Genomic DNA, 23,340 nt, shown 5'->3' on the forward strand with positions numbered 1-23,340 from the left:
ACAGTGGAGCTTGGGGTGCAGGGACAGGGGAGACAGTAGGACATAAAGACCACTCTGGACGCCTGCTTTCCCTGTAGCTCCCCACCCCTGGTGACACTGCCCAAAGAAGCCATCGCGTCTTCTGACTTCTGATGGCTGAGTGGGGACAGACTTGGAGGTTCAGGCTACCCAGGACTCCAGTGGCTTCTTGTGGTCAAATTCCCCCGGGTCCAACTCCTGTCCACCTCTCACTGCTGTCAGGGAAGCACAATAGGTCTGAAGGGGAAGGTTAACAGAGCTCTGTTTGAAATTAGAGTTTATGAAATAAGAGCTGAGCTTTCTCCCCTGGGAACCAGATAATGACAGATTCTAAATATATCTGCTAATTAAGCCTGCCTATTTTTGACCAGCAGGAATTAATTGGACCCATAAAATCTGTTTGTCTAGACGACGTGATTTTTGGCTACTTAATTCTGTGAGTGATTGTGTGGTCAAGGCTGTTGCAGTCTTTCTAGCAAGGGGGGTGGGGAGAGAGAGGGAGAGACGGACAGACACAGAGAGAGAGACAAAGAGAGAGGGAGGGAAGGAAGGAAGGAGAGAGGTAGAGAGTGAGGGAGGGAGGGAGAGAGAGAGACAGGGAGGGAGTGAGGAAGAGAGAGCCAGGGACGGTGCGATGAAAGAAGGAGGGAGGGAGGAAACGGAAACGAAGGATGGAGAGAGGGAGGGAAGGATGGCCGGAGGGAGAGAGAAACAAGAGAGGGAGGGAGGGAGAGCAGGAGGGAGGGAGCCATCTATCAGTCAGTGAGGCCTGGGCCCCAGGCTTGCTCTTCCGCTGCTCCAGTTTTCAAGGTCAACCTGATATGTGACCCAGTCTTCCCTCCAGGGCCCCACCACCTGATGGTGAGTGCTTTCTGGAAAGAGTGCCTCTGAGGAATACCTCATAGGTTGCCTCTGGGAGAACTAGGCTCAGCAGGCTCTACGTCAGAAAACCCATGGCCATCTGCTAGAAAAGCTATCTCCATGTGTCTTCTAGAAAACACCCCAGCATCCTGACAAGGCAGATCCTCACAACTCTGCCCATCTTATGGATTGGGACTTTGAGGCCCCTGTTGGGGGGCCTACTGGGTGAAGCTCCCAGTACAGGGAGAGGCCTTTGGGTTGAGATTGTAGGGGCTCATTTGGACTCTAGCTTGCTGTGTGGTCTTGAAGGTCATTGAACTTTCCAGACCTTGGTTTTCTTGGCTGTGAAATGGGGTTAACAACCCCCCATACTATATCTGTGCGAAGTCACAGATGTCAAAAGTCATCAAGAAACAGAGGTGCTACATTGAAGTAACCTATGCAGAAAGACTAAGTTCATGGGCCAGCCCCCTACATCCCATGTCCATTCTCCAGACCTCGTTTCCCCGGGGGGACACTGGCATCTCAAGAGGTGATGGGACAGGGCATACTGTCCCCATATTACAGATGCAGAAGATGAGACCCCCAGGAGGGATGCTGAACCAGACCCCCCAGTTTGTCTGTGGCAGAGCCAGGACCAGTTCTCCTGGGACAGCTTTGTCTGTGTTGCCCCAAATATTTCTTTGTCATGCAGTGAGGGCCTGGGTCAGCCTTCTTTACCACTCTTGAGTCTTGGCGTTACGTGTGCCTGTCAGGCTTGAGGTTTTGAGGATATGATTCAATCTCACTGTGAGGGGGTAACTGCCCAAGCCCAGGGAAAATGTTTGCGTCACCACTGAGACCAGCCAAATGGCTCCTGGGGTCTGGCAGCCCTGGCCGTCCCCTTATATAGCTATCTGCAGCCTCAGGCCTGCTGTGCCTCTGGGGGCAGGACACCAATCCCTGTGGTGTGGGCACCAGACGGGAAGACAAACCCCAAAGGTCATGGCGAGCATCGGGCCCTTTCCATGCGCAGTGTGCTGTGACTCACTGGCTGTGGGCTCCCAGCATTCTTCTGGGAGCAGGGCTGCTGCAGATGGGAGAACTGGAGGCAGGCTTCAGCCCAAGCCCTGGCGGACCCCTCCCTGGTGACTGTCCTCTATAGAAGCAGGGCCTTGCCAAGGGAGGAGGCTCCCTAGAAAGAGGGCCACCTGAGGAAGGCAGGTGTGGTGGGCCCGCTAGGGCTGGGGCTCCTTGGCTCCCAGCAGGTCACAGACTAAGACAGGAGCCCTGGCTCTGTAACTCACGCCCTCTCCAACAGGGCCCCTTCGGAGCTCATCCTGACCTCCCTTTATCCTTGGCTCCATCCTTCAAGGCAATTTCAGTCTCTGAACATTTTCAAATGCATACTCCTATCAGAAAAAAAGGTAACATGTACCTCCAGTTGTATAAATTTACATGTCAATTACACCTGTGCGAAACTGTTAGTCTGTATCTTAAAGATCAGTAATTTTTTTTTCAGATAAAATATAAATTTAAACAGACCTTGAATTGTTTTATTTTTGTGCCCAAAGTATACTGTCCTGTCCATGCCCAGTGGTGTGCACATCCCACCCTGGACACCATCCATTTGAGTTTGGCAAAATTTCCACCTACTCCAGGAAGCCCTGCCTGATTACTCCCAGGCTTTCCCACATGAACTAGTATGTAATCCCTGCTGCCTGCTGCAGGCAGTATTTCAGTGTTATAATTCCTTGAGGGCTGAAATGTCCTCGTCTTGCCTTGCTGCCAGGACTAGCATTGGGTGGCCTGGAAGGCCCTTGGTAAAGAGGTACCTATCGGCTGATCTGACATTCTGGCTTATGGTCCAGAGCTGCAGTAGCAGTTTCAGGAGTTTTCAGCTTTGCCTCAGACCTAAGAGGAGCCCCAAGTTCAGTACCCAGAAAAAGTGTTATTGAGAAATGGAGTATTTTCTGTGCAAAGGAGTGACCCACCTTCCATTTAGTCAGTGTTGCTTGCTTCCTTGGTTCCCATGTCTCTCTTCCCACAGTCCTCATTTTTGTTTGGGGATCCAGGGAATCTAGCTCCATTCCCAGTTCTAAGGACTGAGCACATACCTCAGGCGAGACCAAGTTTATCCCCTGCTACTGTGATTAAGTCAGGGTCATCCCTATCAGAGTGAATCTCAGGACTTCTGCTTGGGACTCAAGGACCAAAGTAGTTCCTTTTGTCCAGATGCCACATGTAGATGTAAGCTGTGGGACTGCCGGCAGCCACCTTGTGGCAATGAGAGTTGTGAGCTGATGCATGGAAAGGGGGAGGGCTGAGAGAAGCATTAAGAGAAGAGGCTGAAGTCCTGATGATACTGTAAGCCCCTGGATCAAACTCTACCTGAAGCTAGATTTGCTGCTGGACTTTTCAGATATATAAGCAATAACTACTTTTTACCATATAAGCCTGTTTGGGTTGATTTTGCAGATATTTATAACCACAGACATCTAACTACAGTGTGTAAGGCCAAAAAACCCACATAGTTAAAATTACCCTTAGAAATTCCATATATTACCATGCTATAAGAGGAACCTGACATCCAAGACCAATGAGAGAGGAGCAGATTCCTACCCCTCAGTTCATGCTCCATCTGGGGCATATCCTTACTTTGTCATGGGTGGTGGGTGGATTCACAGACACCATGTATGTTATTTCTCTGGTTGTTTAGCTGAATGCATAAAACCCACTCTTGTAGGAACAGAAATTCTTTTGTTCTATGTGCATCACACTTATAACAGCTACTTAGATAGGGAGACCCACACTCCAGGTATTTCTGGTTACCTGGTAACTGGCCTGGCAGGCCATCAGACCTGAGAGGAAACCAAGAGGTTCCTTGGGTCAGCCTCACGACATAACAGTGAGTCATCAGAAGCCAGATCAGGGAAGTTCTGTATCTGAGATCTCAGAGCAGACAGTGGCAGAGCTGGACTGGTATATGGCATCCTGATTCCCAGGGCAATGGTCCCCCAAAGCATGGAAGGTGGAAAGCATGGGGACAAGGGCTGGGGCTCTAGGTGCAGCTCAGCCTTTTACTGGCTGGGTCTGGGGAGGTAGGTGTGAACAGCTTAGCTCCCCAACAGATGGGGTCAGCAGAAGCCATGGGCACAAAAAGGCCATCAGAGGCTTGGGAAAAGAAAGAGAAAACTTCCAACTGATGGGCCTGCCCTTGGAGGAGGTCCTGAGCCCCGAGGTCAGAACAGACCGCTGAGGAAAAAGGCAGGATGTAAGGTTTCATCTGCTCCTCGGGCAGCCTCCTTGCCTCTCTCTGCAAGACCTGGCCCTCACATCCTAGGACATCCGACTATGACTGACTGTTTTTTTCATTTTAATGAATCCCTTTTGGTGTCGTTGAATTACACTTGATTTTGATCACCAGAACAGCTCTGAGACTGGAAGAACAGTTTGTATCTGAGGCTCAGAAGGTGAGGTGACAAGCCTGCGGAGCGACACTGAGACTCCAAGTCCAGTGCTCTTTCCACCATTGTGAAAGAGTGGCCAGTTCAGAAGGCCCAGGATGGAGAGGGGCTACCCCCCCTGGAGCCAAATGGGCCAGTCCCCCAGGGGCCTTGTGTCCCTTTCTCTCCCAATCACCCCATTCCCTCCCTCACCTGTTCCTCTCTCCCAGCACCCCTCCTCCACTCAAACCCACCCAGCCCCTTTGTTCCATTTCTTTCTTGGCTCCATTTTCTTTCCTTGAAATCAGATAGGGACATCAGGGAGGGGGGTCCACTTGAGGAGCAGAGAGCTCCGGGGAACAAAGGAGAGACTATTCCTTCAGTGAGGTTTTTCCTCTCCCTCTCTCTCCATGGAAAATGTAATCTCCTGCAGCCAACATGAATAGGGTGGCTAATGTGTTCAAGATGGGGCTAGGAAAGCGCTGAGCGCAGCAAACCCCGTGCTGAGGGTGGGGTGTGGAGGGAGAGCCCACCGGACACCTGCTGGTCTTCCTGGTTTGGTCGGAGGGGCTTGTGGCTCAAAGACCTGACAAGGTCTGAACTCCTGGGGGCCAGGAAAATGAAGACCCCTCTGTTTGCCAGCATATCCCTAACTCCCCCTGCCCGGGTGCAACCCCCATGAGAAGTGGGACTCCTCTGGGTGCATTTGAAACACACACATGTACTGTGATGACTAATTTTATTATGTGCCAACTTGACGGGGCTATGGGGAGTCCAGATCTTTGGTCAAACATTATTCTGGGTATATCTGTGAGTGTGTTCTGGGATGAGATAAACATTCAAATCTAAAGACTGAGTAAAGCAGATTGTCCTCCTTCATGTGGGTGGACCTCGTTCAAAGAGTTGAAGGCCTGAAGACAACAAGAGGGCTGACCCTAGCGCCAGTAACAGAGAATCTTTCCTAATGGAATGCCTTGGAACTGGGACATTGCTTTTTCTTATTTTCATCTCAAATGGAAACTTCAGCTCTCCTAGGTCTCCAGCCGGCTGGCCCTCACCCTGTAACTACCCCATCAGCTCCTCGGAGCCTCTAGCTTGCTGATGTACCTTGCAGATCTCGGGACTCGCCAGCCTCCATAGTCATGTGAACCAACTCCTTATAATCTCTTTATAGATATGTGTATGTATACACACACACATACACACACATCCTATGGGTTCTGTTTCTCTGGGGAACCCCAATACAGCTACATAGTGCTTGTTATATTCCAAGGGTTTTCCATGAATCTGATGCTGCCAATGATCCACACCCTCATTCATTCAATGAATCGTGAGCATTTATTGAGCTCCTGCTAATGTGCCAAGCGCTGGGGGCACGACAATGCACATGAGGTCATCCTGCCTTTGGGAGCTCTCCAGAGGAGCTCACCTAGTGACACGGGCAGGTTAACAGGTCATGACAACACCGCGGTGGTTCTCACAGTGGTGCCCAGACCAGCAGCATCAGCGTCCCCAGGAGCTGGTTAGAAATGCAACATCTTGCCCCCCAAGCCCCGCCCACCCAAACTCACAGAATCGAAACTAAAAGGGGGAGCCAGCATCTGTGTATTAATAAGCCCTCTAGGGGATGATGACCCATGTAATCATAATACATCATAATACGTGGGGTAACCTGCGACCCTGGCTGGGCTCAAAGCCCCAAATCCATTCCAGTAAAACCCACCCTCTTCACTCTGCCTGCAGAAGCTCTGTATTGGCTCCCTGATGCTCACCTGCCCCTCCCCCCTTTTTATCAGGGTGGCTCTGAATGTGGCACGACTGGGTCTGTCACTTAGGGCTCAGCTCCAAGGTCACCTCCCCCAAGGGGCCTTTCCTGACCACCTGCCCCTCCTGTCTCACCACCATGCCTTAACTCCCTTTAGCACTTCCCCCTCTCTGAAGACACCAGGTTTTTTTTTTTTGTTTGTTTGTTTGTTTGTTTTTTTAAGATTTATTTACTCATTCGAGAGAGAGAGAACACAAGCATGAGTGAAAGGGAGAGGGACAGAGAGAGAGAGAGAGAGAATCTCAAGCAGACTCTGGGCTTAGCATGGCGCTCGATACAGGGTTAGATCTCACGACAATGAGATCAGGACCTGAGCCCCAACCAAGAGTCGGACATTCAACCAACTGAGCCACCTAGGTGTCCTTGAAGATGCTTCCCCCTCCATTCATCATCTTTTTTTTTTTTTTGACAGAAAGAGCACAAGCAGGGGGAGTGGTAGGCAGAGGGAGAAGCAGACTCCCTGCTGAGCAGGGAGCCCCAATGTGGGACTTGATTCCAGGACCCTGGGATCATGACCTGAGCTGAAGGCAGACGCTTAACCAACTGAGCCACCCAGGCAGCCCCCTGTTCATCATCCTTATCTCCCAGTAGAATGTGAGAAACAAGGGGGTGAGGGCCTTGTTGGCCAGGTTTGCATCTCAAAGACACCCCAGCACCCACAAGAGTGCCTGGCACAGGTCAGCTCCCCAAAATACAATTGGATGAGTTAGCCAGTCACCTGGCTCAGTGGAATGACTGTGATCCCATAACCTGCAATTTGGGACGGCCGACTACAGGCCCTCCTTGGTCTCCCAACACCTGTTAATCCAGCCGGGAGAGTGGAACAAGCTCTACTGGTGGAAACAACACCTGAGGTAAGGCTGTTAACTGCCCTGGGCTTCAGTGTTCTCATCAACTGAATGGGACCGAACACACCTGGGCTACTGGGGTTTTGAGGGTGGTGGGTCCCAGACCTTGCTGGTCATCAGAGTCACCTGGGGAGTTACCAATGCAGGTTCCTGGGCCTCACCTCCAGGAGGTTCTTATTCAACCAGGTGGGGGACAGGGCTCAGAAATCTATTCTTAGAAGCTCCCAGGTGTTCAGGCAGGAAGCAGATGTGAGGTCCTGTGGACATGTGAAAAAGCACATGCGTCCCAGGAATTTTTACTACATCTGGGGATCATGACCATGGCACCCTTCTTACCTGTCCCGGAATGGCCCAGGAATATTTTTAAAATTTGTTTTGCTTCTTTTGGTCACAAGAAAACACATAAGAAACACCTACTTTAGCACATAAGTGATATATGCTTACTGTCTGAAGTTCATAATGCAGAACTGTGCAAAGTATCGTATGCAAGACCTCCCCCTTCCTCTTCACCCAGCCCTCTATAGATAGCGACCACTAGCAATACGGGTGCAGAAAACCTTCTAGGTATTTATAGAGCGAATTTGGAAAATGGAATATTCTACATATACGGTTCTGTAGTGAACTATTGTCACTTAATTATTTTGCAGTAGAACAACTTTCCATGCCAGTATATATTAATGTCACACTTAGACCTGGTCCCGGGCCCCTTGTCCTGGGGCCCACTCTGACCCTCCTCTGATTGTGCCCCCTCTCACGGGGTGAAGAGTCCTAGGGGTCAAAGGGACAGGACACCTAGAGCCGACGACCCCCCCAGCCTGGGTGCGGGGACGTCGAAATCTCCTGTCCAAACAGCTCAGGACAGGCCTCTTCCGTGGATCTGTCTTTCCCACGGTGGATCCTACCACTGACAGGGCTAGCAGAGGAATGGCTGCTGGCTGGGTATAAGGACAGAGCTTGGAGGTGCGGCCTTTCATAGCCCAAATGAATAAACAAGACTCCGCAGGCCTAGCTACGTGGGGCAGCATAGTCAGTGGGGACAAAACTCATGCCCGTTACTGTGCAGGCGGGCCCTGGAGCCGGCCCCCATCGTCTTAGGCACAGAGCCTGCCTGACAAGCATCATCACAGCTGCTGACTTCATTCACAAGCTTGGCTTTCTGCTTTGTTCCTGGAAACTTCTGGGTCCACCTCACCTTACATCCAAACAGCATTTTTTCCTAAGTTGCAGCAGAGGGAAGAGTGAGGGAAGGTGACCGCAAAGGACAATCTCGGCCCACTGGAAGGGAAAACAAGAACCTGACCCACTGACCGTGAAGAACGGAGTGGCCCTTTGTGCCATTTAGCTCAGTGTCCCTCCCCTTCACACACCCAGCTGCCAGTCTCTCGGGGCCACTTGTCCTAGTTTTCACCAGACCTGGAGTTCTCCTTCCTACCTCTGTGTGTGCGGTCCCCTAATCCCACACTCTTGAGCCTGCCTCCTTCCATCCACTCGTCAGATCCTCTTCTTCCAGGTCGCCCTCCTTGATCTCTCAGCTGAAAGCTCTCTCTCACTTCTGCATGAAGCCTTGTTTTTACCCCTCCTGTCTGTTTTTTCTCTCCTTTAGATAATTTGCCTCGAGAGAGCAGAGAGTGAGACCCTGATCCACCTTTAAGTCTCCCCTTTGGTGCTGGTCAAAGTACCTTGAACATGGTCTAGTCTTCATAATTGCTTGTTGAGTGCATATGCAGATGGACGGTTGGAAGACACTGCTCATTTGGCAAAGATGAGCTGAATCTTCACTCTGCTTCTTAGGGTGCAGGTAGCCAGGAGCTGAGCTGAGCTCTTCTGGGCCCCCTCTGCAGCTGGGCCACCGACTTTGGAATGCCCTTGACCTGGTGCTCTCCAGGAGGGTGATGGTGGGTTGGTCTCCATTTGGAGAGGGGAGCATAAGGACCTCCCCTTCTCTTTTCAAAATGTCCAATAAATTTGCTTGTTTTTCTAAGGTGCACTCAAGGTTGCTTTCTCCCCCCAGTTCCTGAACAACTCTTTCCTCAGAAAATGAAATGTTAACACGCGGATAGTTTGGGGAGATGTTGCTCAGTGGAACGTATGGTTTCAATGTCGTGGCAGCTCCTCAGTCCGAACTTGGCCATGGAAGCCCCCATTCTCTGTCCCGTGTAGGCCTGCTTCCTCGGGGTCATGGTCAGCCTGGTGATACCCAAAATGTGACCAGCATACCCAGCCCTGGCTCATGGCATTGCATGGCATGCCAAGAGGCTCTGGGTAGAGGCCGAGGTGCAGACGGGATACTCGTTAGGCCTACTGAGTCTGCTGCCATTTCCGCCAGCAGGATTTGGGGAGCGGAGAAAAAGGGGAGAAGAGGCAAAACAACAGATGCCATTTTTCAGTTTGGGGCCTGTTGTCATGTTTATGGTTAATTCTGATCTGCTCCCAGGCAGGCTGAGTGACCTGGGGGGAGTCTCTGCCCTCTCTGGGCCTGTGTCCTCACCTATGAAATGACAGCTTGGGCAGATTCACTGCAAAAAAGGAGTCACTGAACCCATAGTATGAGCTGGGCACTGAGGATGGAAAGCCGAATGGAGCCTAGTCCACACCCTTAATTGGGAGTGGGCGGAGAGACAAGCCCCTGGTGATTTCAGGGCAGAGGAAAGCGCTACAAGAGGGGGCCCGGATGTGGTGGGGATGCAGAGGAAGGACACTTGCTCAGCCGTGTGGGGAGCCTTTCTGGAGCAGGCAGCTGCTAGATAGAGCCTTGCAAGGTGACTAGCCCTTCACGAGGAGGAGTGATCACTGAGTCCTGACGGGGCCAGGCTGATGGGCGTGCTTCTATTGCACCTGGTGTGGCAAAAGCTCCCATGGGCCAGGGATGAACCCAGAGAGACAGGTAAGTGCCTGACTTCACAAAGCTCAGCGTGAGGGCATTCTCAGCTGTGCTCATGCCATTCATCCCCCTTCTTCCTCCCCACTCGCATCTCCTCAACACCCCAAATTCCCACCCTTCTCCCCTCGCTTGTGCAGAGAACTCTACCTAATGTGACCTGAACTGTACACAGATGCTTAGATGCCTACCTGCTGAAGACCATTGCATTTTCCCCCCAATCAGATTAACCCTCTGCCCCCTCCCCCACTTTCCAGGGTCTCTAAATTCTTGCAACTGGCCATGCCTTTGGGTTCAGGAATTGAGGGTCACTCTCCGAGTAAGCCTGGAAAGGAGCTAACCCACGAATCCATGAGAACTCACGGACCCCTTAAATCAGTCGTTCCGGAAACTTGGCTGGGCATCTAACTTGCGTGGGCATGTTTAGAAGTGTGGATTCCTACCTCCAGAGATTCTGATTTGGCAAGTGTTGGACTGGGCTAAGGAATCTGTATTCTTTTCAATACTTTCTCAGGCAATTCTGTTCTGCCAGCTTGAGGAACCCCTGGGTTATATTGTGAGATGATTACTAGGCTTTGAGATAATGGAAAACAGGATAATAGGAACTGGGGACAGGATGCCCGGTCATAAAACTGTTCACAAACACTACTTAACAAACATGGACTTTGAAAGCACTTTGTATGAACAAGCAAATAAACTAATGCACGCACAAATGATGGGGCAGTTGGCCATGTGTCTGAGCTTGCGCTAGGTGCTACCTTGGACATTAACCCAAGTCACCCAGCTGGTTGCTGGGCAGCTCTGTGGCCTCATTCTCTCTGGCTCTGGGCACAGGAGGGCGGGACACACAGACGCCAGCCCCGAGTTGCATCAGGGAATTACTGGCTATGCAAAATCCTTCGAAGTACTTTCTGTCTGGTTCAGAGCTCAGATTTATTTCCCTCCTCTCCCTTCTGGATTGTGAGTAATGGCTCTTCTTACAGCATTATTATTGGAGAAGCCATAAGGAAGCACGGAGGCAGTAGACTCCCTCGAACCACTGGGTGGGTAGAATCTGTCATTACATCAACCCCACCATCCTCCCTCTTGGCTTACAAAATCTCTGGCTCAGTGGTTGGGGAGAAGCAAAGAGGACTTGATGCTATAAAGTAGGCACCCAACGTGGGACCAGACCCCTGTCCAAGCCCCCACCTGCTGCCTGCCTGACTCTCTTTCTGCCGCCCCCTGCCCATACTTTAGTCTCTCACCAACCCCTCCCATGTGGAGTCACTGTCCCCAGGCTCTTTACCACCAGAATGTCCAGCTTAGGGCTGCCCTGAGATTTAGGTAGGTCATAGCCTGACTTCTAGAACCGTCCTCCCCTCCTCCTTCTTTGGGTCTGTGCCAGGCAAAGACGAATCAAAGGCGAGCCCTACCCTTGGGGGTCCTTTGCCACTTTTCTTAACTGGCTTTGTCTACAACTCTTCACATCTGTCTGCTTTATTGGCTCAGGGTGACTCACCACAGCTAAACCAGGAATAAGTGATTCAAGAGGGAAAGTGGAAAGGATTTGGAGATTCCACAGAAGGCAAGAGCAACCTTGTTGAGTCTTGAGTCAAGAGCAAGCGTTTGCCATTGGCTGTATGTCTGAGGGATGCAGCCATGTGAAAGAGAAGAGCCATTGGAAAAAGTTTGAAATCCCGAAGAGCCCTTAATTCTTCACAAAGGAGTCAGGAAAAGCTAGAAGGAGGTATTCTATCCAAGCCTGGAGAAAGCAAGGGTTAGGTTGAGCCGTGGGCTATCACAGCTGAGGTTAGTGAGAAAAAGCATGTACAGCCCACTGATTTGGTTTTATAATTGGATATAACTTTAAGGCATGTTTATTCCAATTATGGTTTTCAATAAGGAGCTCAGTCTTTCACATTTTGTAGCCGGACGGCATGGAGGCACAGGTTGTTAGCCCTGAGCTGTAACATCAATGGAAAGCCTAAATGATTGACGTAAGGAACCCCTACTGGCAGGCCTTGCTCCCCCTATTGTCAGTTATGAGAATTGCAGATAAAGGGCTAAGGTGCCATTGATAACCAGTCTTGAAAATTCAATCCTATGAAATTATAGAAAGCCATTCTCAAGATGGAGTGAATTTCAGCATCAATTTGTTCTCCATGTCATATGAGGAGCCCTCCTTCCCTGTCCTGCGCTGGACCCAGGAAGGACGCTGCGGGTCCTTGAAGGAGCGTGCTGGCAGAGGCCAAAGAGCCAGGTGGAAGAGACCATAGGCCCCTGGGGTGTGTGGGGGTGTGTGTGGGGGGGGTGTGTGGGGGTGGGGTGGGGCGGGGGTGGTGGTGGAGAAGATGCTGAGTTCGCAAATCCCTCTGGCTTCCCCGAACTGCCCAAATTAAATTTATTTGCTTTCATGGAGGTTAGTAACCTGGAGACTTTCCTTGCAATGTTTCCACTTACCCTCAAAGCATGCAATGGTTGGCGCTCTGCCTTTCTGTGCTCAGCACTAAGGTTGTTCCAGGACCCTGAGGGTCTCAGGTTGACCAGCTGTGTGCCTGTGTGCATGCGTGTGCACGTGGGTGTGGGCGGGGGCGGGGTAACCTGAGCCTTAGCTGACATACTCTTCAAGTCCTGGGACTTCCCTGTGTGGTTGTGGCCTTAAAAAGAAAAAAAAAGAAGCAGAAGGTGAAGGAGAAAGAAAGGAGAGAGGAAGAGAGAAAAAGGCAAGAACAGAAGCAGTATCTGCGGATGCGAGATGCCTGGAAAACCTTCGAGGGCCTAGTCTCTCCTGTGCACATGGCCCCAGAGTTCCCGCTGCGGGCTCTCCCCAGCAGCTCAGAGCCTGCTCTGTGTCTCTGAGGGCCTGAAGGTGCCTTGGGCTCCGGTCTGGAAGGACAGCCGTCTGGATTTCCACTGCTCCTGCCTACCCCTGCTCACACTCTTCCGGGGCGTGCGCTGCCTGCCAGGGCCGGCTGGGGGCCTGGGCCCTGGGCCAACGTTTCCCCACCAGCACAGTTTTTCTCTCTCTCTTCCTCTCTCTGGTGCATTGGGTGGTTTCATCCTGCCCTGGGCTTTGCTTCTGTAGTGATTTATCCTTTAACCAGAATGAATCATCGTACCAGATTCTATTTGTTCCAAGAGAAAATAGCAGAGGGCACTTCTGCCCTGTGGTCTTGGGACCCTGCTCTGGGGCCCTGAGCCAGGAGAAGAGCTTAGGCTGCCCCACAGTGCGATTTTACAGCCTCGAAGGCTGAGGCTGCCCCAGGCCTGACTGCCCATAAGGGCACCAAGGAGGAGGAGGGGCGGGCTTGGAGAAGACCCGCTGTTCTGCCCAAGCAACAGTCCCTGGGGCCCTTTTCCCCGGAACCTCTTCCTGACACCATATCCTTTTATGGAGCATAGACCAGCGCAGGGAACCATAACTCCAGCAAAATCTGCCCACAGTAGACACTTCGTACACCATCTCCCATTTCACCCTCACGAAAGAACTTTTGGGCTCCGGCATCATTGTGCCCATTTCACAGATGAAGAAACTGTGGTCCAGAAAGTGGCTGTAAGGTGCTCCATTCCCCTGGCTTGGAAAGTGGCTGAGCGGAGAACAGAACCCAGGTCCATGTGGCTCAGAAGCTTAGATGTCTCCTTAGTAAAAAGCCCCTCAGTGTGCCTTCATTTATGTGCCCAGGCAGGAAACCTGTGCCAACCGTGAGATCTGCCACAACCTCGAGGGAAGGGGCCACTGATGAGAGGCTGGAAATCGGCCAGGGCTGGGACAGGAGAGAATGGCAGAGCCAGAGGGCACCCCAGGCTTAGGCTTGACACCCAGTGTTCATGGATACATTCCAGTCCACCCCCAGTTCTATCATGAGTGGGACTTATCCAAGAAGGTCCATATAGACGGTCCATGCTATGAAAGAATCAATACCTTACCCCAATTCGAACTTAGGTGAAATAGGTATCACCTAGTAAGGAGCAAGCCAAGAAATCCGGAAACCAGCTAGAGGAAATGAGCAAAGAGAAGAAAAAAGAAAATCCAAAGGAAAGAGAAAGCAGAGGAAGGGCTCAGAGAGACAGCAGGATGCCTGGGGATGACAGTGAGGTGTGAGCAGGTCTTTCTCAAGCCTCATCCCCAGCTGACTGTGGCTCCCCGAGTCCCCATTTCCCCACATATGGGGGCACCTACATGGTTCCAGTCATTTTGTGTCTGCCTGTTGTCATCAGCTTAAGATACCGGGAACAGAAATCTCTAGTCTGTGGTTCTCAGAGTGTGGTCCCCAGAATGATAGCACCAGCCGCCCCTGGGGACTTGCTGGATAAGTGCATTCTCAGATCCCACCCCAGAACTAGTGACTCTGAAATTCTGGACCTGGCACCCAGGGATCCCATGTAATGAGCCTTCCAGGGACTCTGACGCCCACTGAGGTTTGAGAACCACTTGATCTAGAGTAGGAACTTCAGACTTCACAGATGTTGCATGGAGTCCTTAGGAGAGCTCTTGACTGACTCTGTGTGCCTAAGTTCACATCATGGGCATTCCCATCCATTGCAAGGGCTCTGGTCCTGTAAGAGTTTGCCCAGCGCTGTATGATCCCCAGCTGGGCCCCGCCACTACTTCCCGGAGTGACAGTCAGGATAACCCCACCCCCCTCTGTGTTGCAGTTCTCCCCTCCTCTGCCCTCTGGGACACTGCAACCCCTTTTGCCCATACCTCTGATGGTTCTCTCTCCCTCTTCCCCGCTCATATTCATAGGCATCCAACAGTGCTTTCCCCAGCCCCCTCCTTCTCTCTGATCACTCCTCTTAGAATGTAGTTCTCCCAAACACATCTGAATCTTGGCTCTGATCTCCCCGCCCAGTTGAAGGTCTCTGGCCCCTGCTGCCAGCTGACCACTTGCACCCAATGACCCTTGGATACTTCAAACCAGTGGGACCAAAGCTTAGCTCATGTTCCCCCAAAGTTGGTCTCCTGTTGCTGAGTTTGGTTTTTCTGCCTTTTTGTTGGCTTCCCAGTCAGCAAGATTTGCCCTCAGTCACCTTTCATACTGTTTCAACTGCCTCCTTCTTGCCCTAACCCACTCAACTCCAACCACACACATTGTTCCTTGAACATCCCAGCATCTTCCTACCTCAGGGCCTTTGCACTTGCCATTCCCTCCACCTAGAAGAGTCTTTTCCAGGTATCCATGATTGTCCCAGTCTCCCTTTCCTTCAGGTCTCTGATGGCTATCACCCTAGCACTGAGGCCTTCCTTGGTGACCTGCATAAGGTGGCAGCACTCATCTCCCCCCGCCCCCCCACTTATAAGCCCTCTTACCCTGCCTAATGTATCTCAATTGCCAGATCAACATTGGACGGACAATGGGCAAACTAACAACCTGTCTTGTCCCACTAGAAGAAGAGCTCCCTCAGGGTTGGGACTTTGCAGTTTTGCTCACCATTGAATTCCCAGGACCTAACACCAGGCTTGCAAGGATGAATGAATAAACTGTTGACACTCACAAAGCAGGCCCCTTCCTCAAGCCCCAGGCCTTATACCCTCCACTCGCCTAGACTTCCATAGACTTCCCACCAGCCTCCTCACCTCCAGGCTTTCCTTCCCTCAGTTCCCTCCTCCACATAGTAGCCAAATTGAGCACCCTAAAAATTACACCTCTGATGAACCACTCTCCTGCTCTAAAACCTCCACTGGTTCCCCATTGCCTCCCAGATACAGTCCCCTTCTCTGGTGTTCTCCTCACCCTCCCAGCCTGTGACCTCCCTGCTTGGCTTTCTTCACCTTCTCCTCCAGCCACATGGGATGGTGTCCTTTCTCTAAACACAGGCTCTTCTTTTCCATCTCTGTACAAATACCCATGCTAGTCCCGCCAGTTCTCTCACCCATGTGCATTCTGCCCATGGAAATCCTACCCATCTGAAAGCCCCCTCTTCCACAGCCTCTCCTGATTCCCTCCACTTACTGAATTAGAACTTTCTCCATCACATGAATTCCCACTATCCTTTCTGTGTGCCCTCTCTTGGTATTTATCATGGGGGATTGGGGTTCTATGAGCATACACCCTCCCTTCCTGGCTGAGCTCAGCACATTTATGTGAATCTGCTAGTGTTGGGTCCTGGGGACACAATTGCCTTGGTTCTTGTGAGGCCACCTGTGGGCCCGGTAGGGAAGGAAGACTGTAGGTTCCAGCTGGCCTCCGGGCTGGGGCTGCTTCTATTTTGGGCCCCCTCGGGCCTAATGAGATCTGGGCTCCAGACCTGGCTGAGAGTCTTACTAATCATGTCCTCTCTCTCCTGTGTCTCAGTTCCCCCACCTGTAAAATGGGGACAAGCCAATTTCTTTCACAAGTTGCTCATGTCCCTGAACTTGCACCCCAGGGAACTCGCCATGCCCTCTTGTTCTTAAAGCCAAAATGGGTTTAAGTTCCAAAGGGGCCCCTTTGCGGAGCCCACTAGGGCTGTCTGGCTCCCACTCCCCACTGCCCTTGATGGGAGAGTGCCAAATGCCCTGCCTTGCCAAGAGCTGAGGCTTCTCTCTCCAAGGGGTGAGAGCTTCAGTGACAAACTGAAAGCCCGTGAGGCCTAGTTCTGTTTCTCTTCTGCACGAGGAGGCTTCCTGCTCCAGGGAACTGAAGACTTTAAAAACCAACTGATTTAATGACTTCAATGTACATGCATTAGAGTCATATGGATTAAATTTCTCTGAAAATACACAGGGGCTTTAAAAGCAGGGGCAGAGAATACTCAGCACAAGAGGAATTTGTTTTCTTTTTTCCTTTTTGTGTGTCTGTGCATGTTGTTATTGTTGCTAAAACCAAGGCATGTGGGAAACTGTTCAAGATGTTTGATAAATTGTGTCTACCAGCTTTGCCCAGTTTGAGCCTGGAATTGGGGGCGCCATGGGCAGAAGGTGAAGGGCTCAGAAAATAAAGTGGCATCCCCACCAAGTCTGTCCCCTCATCGTCCAACTGTTTCCATCAGGCTCTGGTGCCCTTGACATTTAAGGAGGCCCACAACCTGGTAAATGGGGGCCGGGCCTCATAGGCGCCTGTGGTGGATGATAGCTGGGTGGGGGGGCTTCTATGTGGCAGGGTTGGGAGCTGGGTCTTTGGGCAGGGGCTGGGGAGTGATGTGGTTCCACACTGGCACCTCCCTCCCTCCAGCAGAGATGGTGATCCTCAGGAGTCCCCCTTCCCTGCTAGAGTCTCCTGGAGGAGCTCTTTAAAACACAGATTCTGTGGCCTCACTACAGGCCCAGGAGATGTGGGCCTGGGATCCAAGTCCATACCCAGGAGGCAGGAAGAGCCTGGGTCAGAGGGAGATGCTCAACAAAGTTGCAGAGGCCCGATTTCAGGTTTGGCCTCTTGCTGGCTGTAAGGAATTCAATCCCCCATTTCCTGCTCTGCACATTCACATTTGAGGTATTCTTTGACCTTGCCTAGCACTGAGATAGGAATGTTCATATCCATTTTACACACCAGCTAATAGAGGTGCAGGGAAACAGAGAGAGCTTCTCCCAAGACCTCCCCCCAAGCCGCCATCTTTGGACGGCAAGCCTTTGCTTGCACTTGTCTTCCCTTTGAGGTGCCTCCTGGCAGGGAGCTGAACCAACACGAACCCCTGGGGCCATTCCCGTGCATCATTTCCAGCCAACATCCCCCAAATCACACTGGCATCAACCTCTTTCCCTATGATCAACATCCCCAGGGGCTTTGGTCTGAATACAACTCGAGATGCTTCCTATAGGACAGGAAAAATGGGGGCCAGAGGGGAAGCAGAGAGGGAAGCAAGGAAGTAAGATGAGCAGGGATATCCCTGCAGTGAGGACAGGGATTCCTGAAGGGTCCTGTGTGCCCCAGATAGTTCTGCATGAGCTGGGGCTCCCTGGGGCTCCGAGGCCTCTCTCTGGCTCTCCCAGGCCAGCTGTGGCAGAAAACAAGCCAAGGTCAAATGGCTCCAGTGCAATACCATTCCCCTCCCATGATATACTCAGATCAGAAAACACGACCAGGAGTTTAATCTATCCTACATTACTGCTCTTCTAGAACCATCCTCCAAGACCGCACTCAAATGCCCCTCTTCCATGAAGCCCTCCTGGAGACCCCAGGCATGCAGATTTCTCCTTTCGAACTCTGGCTGGGTTTCTTTTATGAGCAAAACACTGTGCTGGGAGATGATGATGGTGTCCAGGAGGGGAGATACGCCACGGGCCTAAGTGACTCCAACATAAGGTCGGAAGTGATATTGTCACCAGAAGAGAGGGCTTGGGAAGGGTCAGATCATCTTAGGCTAGGAGAAGGGTCTGGAGAGCCTCATGGAGAAAGTGGCCTCACAAAGAGAAACATAATGAACATCAGCTTGTATTTTGTCTTGTATAATTTAATTATTTCAGGGGTATTAGTGTGGCCTCCTCAAATGGTCTGTGAATGATTTGAGAGTGAAACCATGTCTTACTCACACTAATATTTTGCAGAGTTTAGTAAAGTTTATTAACAGAAGCTTAATAAACAAATATGAGTCAAAACAATTTCAATCTTGCCAAAGCCAGTTCTATTTCATCCTTAACCCTTCATCCCGTGTAAAAAGTTTGGATGTTATGCCTCTTACATCTGGGCGGGGTGAGAGAGGTTTAAATCATTAATTTAGTCTTTCAAAGCATGTTCTTTTGAGCATCTACTAATTGCCAAGGAGTGTACCCCTTATTTTACAAAAAAGGCGATCACTATTCAGTTTGGTAAACATAAAAAATGAAATACAAACCTTATGGGGCAACTCATCCAGTGATGGGAAGGGAAGGTAGGAGAAGTGAAATCTCAGTTGGTAAAAGAATAGGAAAGTTGTAACCAAAAACTAACTACAAAAGCTACACAAAACACATGGAACAACTATTTTCAGGCACTGGACAGCAATCAACGCAGAGCTCAGTACCTGAGAAAAGGGAATCCCGGCAGCTAACCCCACATTCAGCCTAGCCCTCTCCATGAAGGCATTTTCGTTATTTTGGCACAGGAATGGAATCCAGAGAGGAGCAGTCTTGCTGCATGGAGGGAATAGTGATTGGAGTCGGGGCTGAAACTAGGATCTGGTGGGGGCAGGCAGAGGGAGAGAGCCACAGAGAAAGAGCCCCCAAAATTCTGCTAAAATTTCTCCTCAGGATCCTTGGCTGACTCCTAAGTTGTGTATGCATAGTGGGAGACTCTAGAAAATCTGTTAGAGAAGAGGCCTTGGGGAAGAGATATTAGAGGCTGTCCAGTGCTTCGGAGATGTTGGGGTACATGCTCAGTTTGAATGGAGAAACTTTATGACTACTATGGGCTTTCAGTGGAGATCCCAGAAAATCTATGCCTTAGGAATAAAGACCACAGTCTCGAAGTAAGGACAAAACAAGATGATATCTTCCCTAACCAAGGCCCAGGCCAAGCCACAGATCTAGGTGATTTCCTCAGTATTTTAATTGCCTATCAGAACAAAATGTGTATTTCTTCAAAGGGAGGTAACATAACCTAGAGCCTCTACTGTGTACCATTCACAATATTCACCATAGAATAAAATACAAAAATTACTGAACAGGCAAAGAATCAGAAAAAAGTGACCAATAATCGTAAGATGAAATAGTCACTAGAAGTAGACCCGGAGATGCTTCAGATATTGGCATTAGCCACGGACTTCAAAATAACTATAATTAGTATATAAAGTAAAATAAAACAGAGTAAAAAATAAGCAAATGGGAGAGATAGATAGTAACTATTGGTTCTAGGATGCCTGCTCCCTGTGTTGTTTTCATCCCCATTTTTCAGATGAAAAGATCGAGGGCCTGCTATGGAATGCTTGAGGTTTCACAGTCAGGGGCAGACCCTAGGCAGCTGGGACAGGAAATCGAGTCACTGGACGTGGGGGTGTCTGCACATGTGAGAGCCATGTTGGGCAGCTGGTGGAGGAGACAGGTGTGGGGAGGTCTAGGGTTGGCTGGGGTGGCAGCTCTCACTTACCACTTCTTGCCGTCGATGTCATGCTGCTGCACCGTGTAGCCGAAGAAGGCAGCCCTGGAGCCAGCGATGATTCGAGGCTTCCTGGTGTCTATGTTGAAGGTGTCTGTGAACCCTGGGATGGGGAGAAGAGGGTAGTCAGGCAGGCGGAGGTGTGGGCCCCAATGGCTTGATGGGACCCGCTGGCAGGTCTTGGCTGTGGGAGGAGTATATTCCCGTCTCCTGGGGACCCCCCATATGAAATGGTTAAGGTAGTCCCCGCTTGGAGGAGCCCTTGGTCTGATGGGAGAAGACCCAGCCCCAGCCCTGCAAGAGCCATAATCTGATAGGGGAGGTATAAAACATATTCCCAGGTAGACCAGGTCTGACTGGGAAGACCTGGTCCTTCCCGCCAAGGATTCCTGGTCCCATGATGGGGGTGGTGACAAGACCACTCCTTTCCTCCTCTACCTACCTCCAATTCTGCTTCTTCTAGCTTTTGCTATCTTCTTCCATTTTGTTCTCTATTTTCCCTCCTTTCTCCTCCTCCTCTCCCTCCTATTCTTTCCTCTCTTGTCTCCTCTCATCTCTGCCTGTTAAAGAGTCAAAGAACTGACTTCCCACCTGTCCCCCTAGCCTGGGGTCCTAATGGTCATGGCTCCAACTCTGCCAGTTCACCACTGCCTTTTGAACCAATTTGCGAAGCTCTGCCTGAATTTAGTTGGGGACACTGCTTGGCTGGGGCAGTCAATGCAAAGCAGAGGAAGAGTTTCATAACCCTTTCACCCTGGCCTTTACCATCTTCTCTGTTTGGTTAGGTCACACATCAGTGAACTGATTTTATCTGCTGGAGAGCCTTGGTGTTGAGCCTTTGGCATTCTTGTACCAAATCACAACAAACAACAACTCACACCTGCATGGTACCTTGGGTTTCTGGGTCTCCTCACATCAGCCATTATTTTCCCTCATGGAAACTTGGGAAAATAAACAAGCATCACCTACATTTGGCAGAGGGGTTTCAGCCCCAGAGAGTGAAGAGTCTTGTCCAGGGATGCACAGCAAGTCAGTGGTAGCATCAGGAGCTAGGACCTCAGATGCCTGCTCTTTGATTCCTCTCCATGAGGCATTTTCTGGGCATGTCTGACCTCCTTACCCATCATCATTAACAGGAACACCAAACTTGGGACCCATGGGATTTAAGGGGTAGGATCCTACCATCAGATGAAACTTTCAGATTAGTGAAATACAACCAATAGAATAGGATAGAATAAATAGAATAGAATAGACAGAATGTCATTGTCACCTGTTTCATGTGTAGGGTACTTTATGCCTTTCAAAGAACGTCTATACATATGTTACCATTTGACCTCCATGACAGTCTTGTGATGTGGGTAGCAAAGGGTAGCCCGCTAGACAAGTACTCTGAATGTGAGGCTTGCACCTTGAGTGTCCCATTGTCCTTCCTGTGGACATTGAGCCCCTGGGCTGAGTGTTTGAGGGTGATACCCAGGAGCACCTACTTAAACAAGACCTACTGTATGGGAGCAAGTAGTTTCTTCCACACTTTCTTTTTTGCACTGAAAATGGATACAGTTTTATCATTAGAGTCACTGAATTACAGTCCCAGAGGGAAAACTGGAACGCCTTAGAGTAGGCCTATTAGATATATTGAATGTCAATTGATTATTAGTGCTGCCTAGAGCACTGAGTTAAGAAAGATTCTGAGGTCAAGTCTGTGCTGAGCAGACAAGACTACTGTGATCCGTGAGCAGTGCCTGCTGGGGATAAGGACCATGGCAGCAAGTTGCTATATAGCTGCCAATCTGGTCTTCACGATTCTTAATCTGCCACATGAATATAGTGTCATGGCCCAGAGTGGGGGTGGGAGAAGAGGAGTACTTAACCCTTTAGTGCCTTCTTTATAAGGCCCAGACCATGAACGGGCTTCTCAGCCTGGTTAGCAGTGCACAGCCTCAGGGAAGAGGCTCCTGGTCTGGTGAGCACAGGGGGATCAAGGAGCACCAGTTCTTGGCCAGTAAGGGCATGTCTTGGAGGAGAGAGGGACACTAGTGTCCCCTGTGCAGAGCTGAGAAGTGGCTATGGAGGGGTTAAAAAAGCGGAGTTGCAGATGAGGAACTGCAAATCGGTCCCATAAATGAACATATTTACACACATGCACACACCCGTGCACACCATAGACCTGTGTGCACACACACATGCTCGCACACACAGATGTAACACATAAGTCTGTGCGCGTGCACACGCACACACACACTTTTATATGCACAGGTCACACACAGTCTCAGATTGTGTGCAACACTTTACCTGGCTCCCTGTGCCCCCTGCAGACACCCCATGGCTGTCCCTGGTCCTCTTGTTTCTGGATCTGACCTCAGCAGGAGGGGGTGGCCCGGAGTAAGAGGAAGGCACATTCTGGCTCTTGGGACCCACCCACCATTTCCAGGCCTGGAGGGTGAGGGTCAGCGAAAACAAGGCCAAAAACTGTGTCTTTGAGGTCTTCCTGCTATCAGTGCTTGTTGTGTGAACATGGCCAGAGGGATCCTTCCAAGACCTGTGAGGTCCTGTCACTCCTCAGTCCCATCCCCTTCACCAGCTTCCCACCCCACTCAGTCAGAGCCAGAATCCTTACCCACAATGCTCTGTGTCACCAGCCCCACCCCTGTGCTGTTCCCTCTGCCCCTTAGTCCCTGCCCTCCCCCTCCATCCTTCTGCTCCAGTCGTGCTTTGTCAGACCACCTCTGCTCAGTGTCTTTGCCCTGGCTGTTCCCTCTGCCTGGAAGGTTCCTCTCCCAGTTAGCCACACGGCTCGCCCTTTAAGTCACTGGTGTCCCTGTTTTAGTTCCTTTTTGTCCACCAGCAGACCACCCTGTCACTCTCGATCCCCCTTCTCCATTCCTCCTGATAGCACTGATCACATAATATATATTTGTCTCTTTCTTGTCACCTGGCTGGTAGTTGATAATATTCTTAGGTTCTCGTTAGTGGCATGAGACACGGCTTTGCCCTCATTGCTCATGCTTAGGGCTTGAATAGAGACCTAGCCCTTGGCACATAGTCATAGGGACAGACTGATGATTAGATGATTGGGGACCAGGAGGCACATGGGGCTGGGGTGCCCTCTCCCTTTCATGAGGAAAAGGAGAAAGAAAAGTCTATTTACCGAGCACTGAGATGTTCCAGGCACGATCCTAGGTATCTAACCATCAATTTTACATTCATTAGTTAAATCTCACACCAACCCTATAAGATAGGTACTACACATTTGGGAGGTTAAATAATTTGCCCTAAGTGAGAGCAAGTCCAAGACCAAAGAGCTCAGGGCCCTGGGGTGATGTGTTACCCCTGGGGGACCAGCCTTTCATGAGAAGGACCCACTAGGGAGGAGGGAATATTCTTTACAGAGAAGGGAATCTTCCCTGACCTCTGTCCTCAGATGTCAGCGGGCTTTGCCTTTGGGGTCTGCTGGGAGAAGCACACGGAGAGAAGGCAGGCCTCCCTGTGCTCCTTCCCTCACTTGGGGGTCTGT

The 23,340-nt window shown here is 50.7% G+C and overlaps 1 protein-coding gene across 1 annotated transcript in view; it reads right to left on the bottom strand.

Annotated features, from left to right (window-relative positions):
- ITGA11 (integrin subunit alpha 11) overlaps positions 1–23,340 on the bottom strand; it is a 110,632-nt gene that overhangs the window by 61,313 nt on the left and 25,979 nt on the right. The window contains exon 2 of the mRNA XM_080809228.1: positions 19,818–19,929. Coding sequence (XP_080665354.1) covers positions 19,818–19,929 — 112 coding nt within the window. The remainder of the gene's footprint in view (positions 1–19,817; positions 19,930–23,340) is intronic.

This window comes from Martes martes (genome assembly GCF_963455335.1).
Source record: "Martes martes genome assembly, chromosome: 7".
In the NCBI taxonomy this organism is placed as follows: domain Eukaryota; kingdom Metazoa; phylum Chordata; class Mammalia; order Carnivora; family Mustelidae; genus Martes; species Martes martes.